The 12,222-nt window shown below is 47.5% G+C and overlaps 1 protein-coding gene across 17 annotated transcripts in view; it reads left to right on the plus strand.

Moving 5' to 3' along the window:
* Nucleotides 1-12,222, plus strand: part of ARNTL (aryl hydrocarbon receptor nuclear translocator like) — a 119,977-nt gene that overhangs the window by 105,271 nt on the left and 2,484 nt on the right. For 9 of the 17 annotated variants that reach the window (XM_021716495.1, XM_021716497.1, XM_021716496.1 and 6 more), the window contains 6 exons: nucleotides 1,283-1,529; nucleotides 2,888-2,994; nucleotides 4,759-4,909; nucleotides 5,759-5,847; nucleotides 7,028-7,136; nucleotides 9,780-9,873. In XM_021716495.1, the coding sequence (XP_021572170.1) occupies nucleotides 1,283-1,529; nucleotides 2,888-2,994; nucleotides 4,759-4,909; nucleotides 5,759-5,847; nucleotides 7,028-7,136; nucleotides 9,780-9,873 (797 nt within the window). Of the gene's footprint in view, nucleotides 1-1,282; nucleotides 1,530-2,887; nucleotides 2,995-4,758; nucleotides 4,910-5,758; nucleotides 5,848-7,012; nucleotides 7,137-9,779; nucleotides 9,874-12,222 lie in introns of all 17 variants that reach the window. The other 8 variants (XM_021716498.1, XM_021716508.1, XM_021716502.1 and 5 more) reach the window with 4 other exon arrangements.

A 12,222-nucleotide genomic window follows, 5' to 3' on the forward strand; every position in this document is an offset into this window, starting at 1 on the left:
GGATGTCTTTCATTATTCTTATTAGAAAATTGTTTAAAATTATTTGAAATAGAAATGGCGTCTCGCTGTGTTGCCTTGGCTGGTCTCGAACTCCTGGGCTCAAGCAGAACTCACACTTCGGCCTCCCAAAGTGCTGAGATTACAGGCGGGCGCCAGCTGCCTCTGACTGGACTTTCTTCCTACTCCCTGCCAGCTCCCCTTCCTCAGCTCGCTCCACCCTCACACTGCTGAGGTCTTCTGCAGCACCCTGCAGGCTTGTTTTCTTATCACTGCAGTTAGGTCCTTACTTGTGTGGTTATTCCTTTAAAGTCTGTCTCCCCCACCAGTCTGGAAGCTCCACAGGGCCTTCTGGGATTTGTTTTCCCCTGTATTCTGGTTAACCAGCACAGACCCCAGGCTTGGTAGACACCCGCAGCGGTCTGGCTGCCGTTGAAGCCTGCAGGCGCTGCACACTTAGTGTGTCCCAAAGGGAAATCTCTGCTCTCTCTTCTATCTAATCCATAGGCTTTCTTCCCTGAGTCAGTGAATGACACCAGCAACTACCCAATGCAGAAAAGCTGAGGTTATCTTCACTCTCCCTCTCTCCCTTAAGCGTGGTACTCACGCCAAACCCCGACGGCTGGACCTCAGAAGTCTCTCCTGCTTCCTTTCCCTGTCTGTCGCTCACCTTTGCTGGTCTGCCATCATTCAGTCCTCATCGTCTCGTGCGGTACCATTGCCCCTGGCCTCTGACCTCTTCCTACATGCAGCTTCTACTCCCTTCCAGTTCACCCATCTGTGTTCCTAGAGCATCCAAGCCACGATGTGATGTTGCTGTTTCCCCACATTAATATCTTTGGAGGCTCTCTCTCTCCCACCTGGAAAAAGACCCACACATTGGTTAGCAAATAATCCAAGGCCCTTGTGATCTCCCCCGATCTACCTCCCCTCGCCCCCCAGCACCCTCCTCCTCCCTTCAGCCACACAGAGCTCTGGGCCACTCATCTTCCTTGCTTTGCTTCCTCCATGGGTCTTTCTGGGGAGCTCTCCACTCCCAGGTGGATGTGGACACCCGTCCGTGGCATACGTAATGCCCCTGGTATGGCTGGCCCTACCAAGCCTACTGACACTGGATGGCAGCTGTCGATCTTCCTGTCTGCCTCCTCACTAGGTGCTCACCTCTGGAGAGTGAGGCTCTTTTTCAATCGTTGGACTCCCTGTCTCCATCCCACCCACCACCGGCTGCCTGCACCTCCCTTTCCCAAACCCAGCACTGACACTAACCACCAACTTTGCTCTCTAGCAGATCGAAAAAGCTTCTGCACAATCCACAGCACAGGCTATCTGAAAAGCTGGCCGCCCACAAAGATGGGCCTCGATGAAGACAACGAACCCGACAACGAGGGGTGTAATCTCAGCTGCCTTGTCGCAATCGGACGACTGCATTCTCACATGGTTCCACAGCCAGTGAACGGGGAAATCAGGGTGAAATCTATGGAATATGTTTCTCGGCACGCAATAGATGGGAAGTTTGTTTTTGTCGACCAGAGGTAAGAGTCTGCACATGACCCTTGAGCAATGATGGTAGAGCATTTTCAACTTTGAGCCAAGAAGCAGAGAAGACTGTGCCATCAGTTGGCTTTTCTTTTTTTCTTTTCTTTTTTTCTTTTTTTGAGACAGAGTCTCACTCCGTCGCCCAGGCTGGAGTGCAGTGGCACGCTCACGGCCACCGCAGCTTCAACATGCTGGGCTCAGGTGATCCTTCTGCTTCGGCCTTCCAAGTAGCTGGAACTACAGGTGTGCACCACCACGCCTGGCTAATTTTTTGATTTACTGTAGAGATGAGGTCTCGCCATGTTACTCAGGTTGGTCTTAACCCCGTGGGCTCAGGCAGTCCTCTCACCTCCACCTCCCAAAGTGCTGGGATTATAGGCATGAGCTACTACACCTGGCAGCTGGCTTTTCTAAGAACAAAGAAAGAGACAGAAATGGTGAAGTCTGTCCTAAACAATGAGACTCATTTAGGGCATCATTGAAAATACAGAGAGCTGCTCTGTCATTTTTTGGCATATAGAGACTGCTAAGTGGGGTGATTTGATGTCACGGCTGCAAGAGAAGCAGGCATAGCATGCTGTCTGAGTCTGTGGAATGTGATTAGAATTCTGGATATGGGACTTAGAAGCAGTTACTGAGTCCTGAACGGTCCAATATAGTAGTCATTGGTCACAGTAGCCTCACATGTAAGTAACGGCACAGACATAGACCCTTTTCATCATCACAGAAAGTTCTGTTGGACAGTATTGATGTAGGCCAGCCTCCTCATTTTAAGGTTGAGGAACTGAGGCCCGGCCTGGAGACTGGCCTCCTGCAAGATTCACTAGTTGGTGATGGGCCTGGACTGAAAACCCAGATGTCCCACATCTACCCTACTGCCTTCCTTAAGAACAGTCACAGGCCAGTCGTCTTTCTGGCTGCTGGAGACAACCACAGAACGCTGGAAAAGAAGATGGCCACTTTGCAACTTCTGGTATTTGGTTCTCCTGATTCCAAGCAGGCAGTAAAAGGCCTTGCACTGGGACTTAGATTTCTACCACATGTTAATCTAATTAATATGGCTGCCATTTTTAAAACCTCCTAAAATTTGATTTCTTATAATGATAGTCTCTTTAAAAGGCTTCTTTGCTTTGGTTTCTTCTGTTTTTATAGCCGTATTTAAATCTGGATGCCTAAAAAAAAGAGAGCGAGAGAAAGATCCCCTCAGTAAGCCCTCTGAAAATCCACCCGGCGTTTTGCCTCCAGCCTTGTCCTTGTTCTCATAGGCCATAGCAGGGTTCATTCACGGTAAAGCTGGGTATTGATCGTCTGAATGGCCTTTTCTTCTTTAAGAATTCCTTTGTTCCCTTTTTAGGGCAACAGCCATTTTGGCATATTTACCACAAGAACTTCTAGGCACATCATGTTATGAATATTTTCACCAAGATGACATAGGACATCTTGCAGAATGTCACAGGCAAGGTAAGCTGGGCTTTGCACAAGTTCTTAAGCTAAAGTGTTCCCCTGCTTCTAGACCAGTCCACATGACCTCTTGGAGAAGTCTGTCCCCAGGGACGTAGGAGTCGGCCAGCCAGGACTTTTCAGGCCAAAACGTCCATGTGAAGAAGAGGCCAATGCCTCCAGGCATTATTTGTTTGCTTGCGTGTGCCCCATCCTGACTGCAGAGTGGGCTTTTTGGGTTTTTTTGAGGGGGGTATTTTCCACCACAAAACTTCAGGTTAAGTAATGACTAGCAGTTTTTTGTACATAGGGCACAGCACTTTCTGGAAGACAGCTCTTATTCAGAAGGCTTACCTGGACCTGTAAAGATTTAGTTTGGCCTAGACTGATCTGATTTTCTTTTCCATACAAACCTGCATCTATCTGTCTTTTCTTTCCTTCCTTCCTTCCTTCCTTCCTTCCTTCCTTCCTTCCTTCCTTCCTTCCTTCCTTCCTCCCTTTCCTTCCTCCCTTCCTTCCTTTCAAGTCAGTCTCACTCTGTCGCCCAGGCGGAAGTGCAGTGGCACAATCACGGCTCACTGCAGCCTCGAACTTCTGGGCTCAGGAGATCCTTCCACCTCAGCCTCCTGAGTAACTGGGGCTACAGGTGTGCACCACTCTGTTGTTTGTAGAGATGAGGTCTCACTATATTGCCTGGGCTGGTCTTGGAGCGCCTGGACTCAAGCAATCCTCCCGCCTCAGACTCCCAAAGTGCTGGGTTTACAGGTGTTTTCCTTCTTGACCAGTGGTGTGGCCACATACGCAGCCTCCTGAGATGAAGACCAACCTTGACCTCCTCTTTTACTTCCTGTTCCTTCGCTTCAGATATGCATTCCCAAAGAGCCCCTTTCACCACCCCAACTGCCGTTCAGGCCCTCGTTCCCACCTGGAGACCTGTGCTAGTCTCATGGGTATTCCTGCTCCCTTACCCCAGTCCATTTCCAAGTTACTATATTTATCCTTAGATCAAGCCTGATGACATCCTCTCCCTGTCTGAAAACCTCCTGCCTTTAGGCTCAAGCCCAAATGCCTTTGACAAGCGTTCGAATCCAAGACCTTGCCACTCCTGACCACAACCCACCTCCTCAGTCTCACTCCCACCCCAGGCTGCAGAGGCCTGAGTTCCAGCCACAGTGACCCTCTCGCGGGTCACTGCCCCACCTGACCTTGCTACTCCTCGGGCACTGCTGGGTCCTTTCCTCCCTCCTTCTCTTGGCAGACTTGTGTCTGTTCCCCAAAGCTCAGATCTGCGTAGCCTTCCCTCACTCCTTTACTGGAGGGCAGGAGTCATACACATCCTGTCTCCTTTTCTGTCTCCAGGGCCTGGCACGTGAAGGATGTTCAGAAAAGTCTGTTATGTGAAAGAATGAGGTTTGCAGAGGGGAGCGGCCTCTAGCAATTCAGATGTCCTTTAGAAGCAAGTGCTGTACTATCGTTTTGGACTCTGTGATGGGGAAAGGTCATGGCCCCTTGGACAGTGCCTTCCCATTCGCTGGTGCTGCTGTGTTAGATGTGTAGCAGAACAGTCAGTAATTCCCTGGAGCCTTCATTTCATCAACTCTGAAAATAGTAACAGCTTAGACCCTCAGAAGCAATGTGTTCTCTGAGTGTTGACCCAAACTGCCTTGCCTTTATATAGGTGTGGTGGCACTGGAGCCTGGGTACTTGAGTATTTGATATCGGGTCTACTGTTTAATACTCTGGTCTGAAGAAACAACAACATTCATGGTTTCTTTGCATTTTCAGTTTTACAGACAAGAGAAAAGATTACAACCAATTGCTATAAATTTAAAATCAAAGATGGTTCTTTCATCACACTACGGAGTCGATGGTTCAGTTTCATGAACCCTTGGACCAAGGAAGTAGAATACATTGTCTCAACCAACACTGTTGTTTTGTAAGTGTTTTGTTTTTTCCCCCTCTATCAGAAGCTCTCTTGCTTCACAGAGCGATGCCTTGGGCTCCTTATCTGGGAAAGGGGGTACAGACAATAGCCAGTGTCACGTCCTTTAAAGCCTCTTGCTAGTACCTTGGGAAGCCTCAGGATTGGCAGAAGCAGACTGGGTTGTTAACAGAGGACAAGCTTCAATACTCATCCCACGCAGGCCCCAGCTTTTGGAATTGCTCCAGAAAACAGTGACATTTCCTTCCTGTAATGCAACCAACCTGTGAATTCCACAAGCCCTGCACGCCAGGCATCCATTGCGCTACCAAGGGTTTGTCAACCCATGAGAGGCTCCCATGGGCACCAGTTCATATTGGCCACGGCTGAGGATAGGCAGGTTTCCATGCCCACCAGGCGGGTGGCCCGAGCGCTGGCACCTCAAAAGGCTGCCACCTACCGAGTAAGCATAGGCAGGGAAGGAGCCTCCTTTGGTCAGACCTCCATCCCTTATAGTGTCCAAACTCCCACCTGTGGCTACAGCTGAGTGGGGGGCTGGGGCAGGGTGCACTGTAGGCTGGCAGGAGGCACTGGGGCAGTGATGGTGGGCTGTTGTGGCTACAACCTCTGCTGGACTGTGTCCCACACAAGTTAGGGAGCCCAGGCAGGCAGTGACGCCAAAGGCCAGGATGCTGACCGTCATGGAATCAGACAGCGAGGAGAGCTGTTCGGCCATGCAGACAGACACTTCATTTTCTGGCCTGTCCAGGTCCAGCGTGGACATCGGACACCTTGACCAAGGTGAAAGGTGCACAGTTCTGAGCAGGCCTGACTCACGTTTTTTTATTGCTGGAATGTTCACAGAGCCAATGTCCTGGAAGGCGGGGACCCCACCTTTCCACAGCTCACAGCGTCCCCCCACAGCATGGACAGCATGCTGCCCTCTGGAGAAGGTAACTATGTACTGCCAGGGCACTGGGGCTTGCCCATGAGAAGCTGCTTGATCAAATCCCCTGTCTCCAAATCTTGAGAGTCCCCTGCCATCGTATTCTGTGGAACAAGAGAGGCCTCAAGGGGCTGACGTGATTTCCCTATGAGTACCAAGGCGCTGCCATCTCCCTTTCTCTGTTGAACCTGAAATACTGGGACTCACTGTTGCCCTTCCTGGGGCCGCCTGGACTCTGGAAGCCCTTGAAACAGCAAGCTCCTTGCTCCTCTTGTGCTTTCCTTCTGTGTTGCCTGGTGGCTGTGTGTGAAACGCTCTCTGGTGACTTTCACTGGCTCCTGTGGTTGGGAGGAAGGCGTCTGTCGACGCTGGGGTGTGACACTCAGCAGCTCCCTCCCCAGGGCTTGGCCCAGGCACTGCTCCACATTGGGCTTCTCCTTCCTGGGACCACCTCCACATGCGTGGCTTCAGATCCCCCCTCTCCACTGCCGACTCCATGCCCTGAGCTCCAGGTCTATCTCTCCAGGTGACTCTGCCAGGAGAGGCCCTCGTGACTTGATTGGTACCTGCTGCTTCAGATTCCTCTATCATGCCCTCATTGTCTTTTTGTGATGAATTCCTGGGAGGAGGCTCCCAAGTTTTGTTCTGACTCAGTGTTCTAGCACATGTTGGTTGCTGGGCCTGGAAGACATCCCCCTCCTTGCCTCTCTGTCAAGCTGATTTATACTCATCTCTTAAGATTCAGCTCAGAGTTAACCTCTTTCAGAGAGCTGCACCTGGCCCTGGAGAAGTTGGGCACCTTGTGCATACCTGTCAAACTGAATACACTGTGCCCCAGCCGTGGTTCATCTTATCTGTCTCCCTGGTAGACTGTGAGCTCCTCGAGGGCAGGGGTTGTCTCTGTAACCCTGGCCCAGTGGTCGTCAGTAAACAGTTTTGGGGGTGCATGAAGGGAAAGAATTAGATGCTTCATGTCAACACTTTGGCCTTTGATCCTGGAAGGGAGCTTGAGCCTTTCCCTGCTAGAATGCCTTTTTTTCTGACAAGCTGTGGCTCTAATGTCCCTCAAGGTACAACCCTGATGTTGCACTTCAAGTGGATCATGGGATGAATTGGTTTTAATTGAACACATAATAGCATTTCTTCCTTAGTTTTCTCTTTCCAACTCTCAGATTCCTTTGTTGTAGGTGGCCCAAAGAGGACCCACCCCACTGTTCCAGGGATTCCAGGGGGAACCAGGGCTGGGGCAGGAAAAATAGGTCGAATGATTGCAGAAGAAATCATGGAAATCCACAGGCAAGTAACACCTTCTAGTTGCTCTATTAAATCAGTACTTTTTAACCAAGGGTAACTGAACCCCCAAGGAATGTTTGGCAAGGTGTGGGGATACTTTTAGTGTTTACAACTGGGTGGGAGGTTGCTGCTAAACATCCAGCGGGTAGAGACCAACCATGCTACTTGCTAAACATCCCATTGTAAGCAGGACCCCCCCAACAAAAAATCATCCTATCCAAAATATCAATAGTACTAAGATGTGGAAATCTTGCCTTTAATAAAGATGCTAAACCAGAACAGGCCTGAGCTAAAGGTGACTCTGGAGGAGACTCAACTTAATACTTTGCGTTTGGGCACATCAAGGAGCTGTCCAGCAAGGAACATGACAGGACTGCAAGACTAGAGCTTTGAACTGCCAGAGAATGATCCAGGCCTGAACACAATATCTGCTTCTCTCAGTTGAAAAGCTGCCTAGGGTTAATAATAGAGTCCAAGCGGATGAGCTAGTGATAGAGGCCACTTTCTTGGGGGAGACTTCCTTTCCATAGGAAAAGAAAGGAAACTGGAAGCAGTCCACCTGGGTTTGAGTGCTGGGCCTTCTCTCTACCTGGCTTAGGAAATTCACTTAACTGCTCTGTTGACTTAAACCATAAAAGGGAGACACTGTCTCCCAAGGATTATGTTAGGATTGGGAGGGCATTCGAGAAAATTCCTGGAACACAGCCTGACGTATAGTGAGTGCTCACAAATTAATTAAATTTTAGTCTGTAAGAACAGTCATTGAGAGGGAAGCAGTTATAAGTTGGTCTGAATTTGGGCAATGGAGGGTGGTAACCAGATTCTTCAGAATGCAAACTTAAGGTAACAGTCATAGAAAAAGGAAAAATGACTAGCCTTCCCTACTGCCACTGAACTAGCTCCCTCAGGAGAATTAGAAGCTGGCCTGTTTTCCAGTAGGCCATAGAGGGTTCTGTTCCAACCCCACAGGACTGATGGATGTGGCTTCTTCATCAGGAAGGACATGAGGATAGTGTGTGGTATAACCAGGTTCTGACCAGCCAATGCATACCCTGTACTTTGCTTGAGACCATCCAAGTACATTATCAAATATAGTCCTTGACCTCAAGGATCTTAAAATCTTGGAGAAATCTATTTTCTTTAAGATAGTAAGAAAAGAAGAGTACATGGGCTGAAGCAAGCAAGAGAGGGAAGATCTGAACTTGGTCTTGCCAGGTTTGGAAATGAGGGTGGGCGTTCCCTCTTTTAAAAAGCCAGGCACATGCTTGAGTGGGCCTGTGAGGGGCCAGTTCAGGGTCGAGAACAGCACCTAACTGGCAGCACTTATGTAGGAAGGAGTCTCAGAGCTATGATGAGAAATTGTTGAGAATCCCAAGAAATGATTCTGAGCAGTTTGGACTAGAAGAAAAAGTGTTGTGTTAAGCTCTGTGGAAGTTGGATTGGAGTAGGGAGAGGGCAAGGTGGGCATGCTCGACAACCCAGGAATGAGACCTTATCCTAGAGTGATGATACTTTGAAAAGAGAAATCAATAATCTAAGGACTAGATTAAATAAGAAATGATGAGAAGGCAATTTCAAGATGGGAAACATGGGAATATCAGGGTTGCATAGGCATAAGTAGGGAAAAAAGGGAGACACTCGGCAGTTTTTCAGTAAGCAATTAGTAGCTGTCTGTGCTTGCTGAGAGTATATGATATGTAGTTGTGTCCTGCCTTTGAGAAGCTTATGATATAGGAGAGAAAACTCATTCAATCACTCACCTAGATAACTAGGCAGTGCAGGCCAAGAGCCAAAAGACTTCTGGGCAGTGAAGGAGTGGTCCCTGGGTGACCTGAAAGCTGCATTCATCCACGCAGGAGCTGAGAGCTTCGTGGTCACTGCGACCATACTCTTCCCTAAAGAAAGCCAAATTGATGACTTCCTTTCCGGAGGTCCTTCAGACTGACAAAAGTTTAGATGGATTTACAGTTCTAGGTCTTCCCTTCTATAGACCTATTGAGAGAGATGCTGAAAGGGTCTGGGGCCATTTTTCATCAGCTGCAGCCTTACAAGTCTGCTCTTCCCACTATTAATACTACTACCAGGCTGCTACTTTTTATATCCAGTACTCTCCATTTCTTAAGAGCATTCATTAGCTAAACTGTAGAGAATAGGATAAATCCTTTGTTGTAGATTCCAGTTTATAGCATCAAAGATGGAGGGTGAACGTCTAAGGTCTTCTCCAACTCATCTGGACTCTGTGAGGAAATAAAACTGGCCACTTACTTGAAATTCACCAACCTGAATCCAAACCCTAATGCAAGGGCTTTGTCATGAGATGCTTGACTCCTGGGACTGCATTCTAGATCAGTTGTTCATGGAACAAATCCAGCTTGTCACCTGTTTTTGTAAATAAAGTTTTATTGGAACGCAGCTACGCCCATTCATTTATATCTTGTCTGTGGCTGCTTTCAAGCTCCGGTGGCAGAGTTGAGCATTTGTGACAGAGACCATATGGCCTACAGAACTTAAAATAGTTACTATCTGGCCCTTATAGAGGGTTTGCCAAACCCAGGTCTAGATCCGTATTCTCTTTCTCACCCCCCACCACTTCATAAAACACACCCTTCACTGAAAAGACAGTCTAACTGTTCTCTTCTCTGACAGGATAAGAGGGTCATCACCTTCCAGCTGTGGCTCGAGCCCACTGAACATCACCAGTACACCTCCCCCTGACGCCTCTTCTCCAGGAGGCAAGAAGGTAAGGCAGATGACAGGCCAGAGAGCCTCCTGTTCAAGTTCTGAAATGTGGGGGCCAGAGTGCGGAGTTGCAGTCGTGGTTGTTGAAACACGTTGGACTCTTCACTCTTCATTTCCTCCTTTCTTTCCTTCCTTTCTGTGAGGCTGGGTACAAAGCATACTAGTAAGGGTAGAGAGGCTCGCCAACATCCTCAGAGGATTTATTCCATGTAAGTAGAACAAGGCAGAAAGAATATTCTAAGGAATGGGGAGCTGTCGGTTCACTTCACTGAGGGAGCAATTCAAGAGTTTCCAGGAGGGAAGGATTAGTGAGTACCTCACATCGAAACATATCTCATTCTCTGCCAGTTTTCAAGGGAGAAAATATTACTAGTGTGTAGGGCAGGCACTGGAATCCACAATACCATTAGCAGTGTTTGGAAGTCAGGCCATGCTTTATAGGTGCAGGATACTTGGAATTCTGCTGCCTGGGTTTCCTGTGATGTGACAGCATTGGGTTTAAGTAACCAGTTACCAACCCTCATAAAAAGCTGTCTAGAAAACTATACTATAGATAGGTTTAGAAACCACTCACCTGTTTTCTTCTTTGCCAGGGAATTTACAAACATAGGCCTATGTTAATTGTAAGTCATAAACCTGTTTATAGTGTTTACAGTGTCGGGGTTAGGACAGCCTAAGGGCCGGCATTTTGAACATATTTCTTCCCTATTTTCCTAATACACAGAGAAGGAATATTAGGAATTTACCTAAGTAAGACTCCTAGGGCACAGACCATCAAAAGCAGAGCAAGGGTTTTCAAAACAGGGCTCCCTAGAGGCTCAGGTTACCAAGAGCCATGGTGCTACCAGATGGGATTGGTAGAGGGGCAGTTGCTAAGGAGAGAGGGTAAGGGCAGTATTTGTTGCTGATGATAACACTTGATCTTTCAAGCAAAATTGGAATTTTTAGAAAACTAGTTTCTGCTTTGAGCTTGAAAGCTTCCCAAAACTGATTAGATGGTATTAACAGTGGTGATGTTTTAATGCTGTATAATAAAATGTGTTAACATTTAGATCTACGTAACTCAATGAGCCAATATTTTCAGGGTTTTTTTTTTTTTTTTAGTTGGAATCTTATTCTGTCACCCAGGCTGGAGTACAGTGGCACACTCATGGCCACCACAGCCTCGACTCACTGGGCTCAGGTGATCCTTCTGCCTCAGCCTTCCAAGTAGCTGGAACTGCAGGCATACACCACCATGCCCGGCTAATTTTTTTTTATTATTATAGAGACAAGGTCTCACCAAGTTGCCTGGGCTAGTCTTGAACCCACAGACTCAGTCTATCCTCTCACCTTGGCCTCCCAAAGTGCTGGGATTATAGGCGTGAGCCATGGCGCCCGGCCATAAACCAATATTTTCTAAATCATCAATGCAGGATACTTAAAAATAATTCAAGGGTAAGAGATCCAATCCTAAGTGCCAAGATTTTAACAGGGTACAAAAAATTCATTGATATGGTTTCCACACTGCAACTAACCTTTAAAACTTCCACTTCTCAAGTTCTGATATAATATGAAAGAATACCACAATTATTTGAAAAAGCTATTAAAATATGCCTCCCTTTTCTAACTACGTATCTGTGGGAGGGTGGATTTCCTGCATATACTTGAATCAGCCTGTCTACACAGATTGTGAAGAAGCAGATATGAGAATCCAGTTGAAATCTAGTAAGCTTGACATTAGATTTACAGCCGGGCTCAGTGGTTCAGCCTGTAATCCCAGCACTTTGGAAGGCCGAGGCGAGTGGATTGCCTGAGCCCGCAGGTTCAAGACCAGCCCGGGCAACTTGGAGAGACCTCGTCTCTACAATAAGTCAAAAATGAGCCGAGCGTGGTGGTACGCACCTGTAGTTCCGACTACTTGGAAGGCTGAGGTGGAAGGATTGCTGGAGTCCAGCAGGTTGATGCTGGGGTGACCCTGAGCATACCACTGTACTCCAGCTGGGGCGATGGAATGAGAGTCCAATTCAAAAAAAAAAGAAAAAGACATTAGATTTGCAAAAATGTAAAACAGCAATACTCTTATTAATTTTTTGATGTTATTATTTTGGAACATAGTTATTTTTCACTAAAATGATATTTATATTGGCATGTAGTGGGTTTATTATATTTTTAAAATATACTACTTTTAATTTCAAATATAGAAAATAGTGATTAATACAGCCTACATAAAAAAATCCTTTGGAGTCCTTAATAATTTGTGTGTGTGTGTGTGTGTGTGTGTGTGTGTGTGTATGTGTGTGTGTGTGTCAGAGTGCTGGAGTCTCACTCTTGTCACCCAGACTGGAGTGCAGTGGCATACTCTCAGCCA

The sequence above is a fragment of the Carlito syrichta genome, unplaced genomic scaffold (assembly GCF_000164805.1).
Source record: "Carlito syrichta isolate Samal-C Ts95f unplaced genomic scaffold, Tarsius_syrichta-2.0.1 Scaffold308824, whole genome shotgun sequence".
NCBI lineage: Eukaryota > Metazoa > Chordata > Mammalia > Primates > Tarsiidae > Carlito > Carlito syrichta.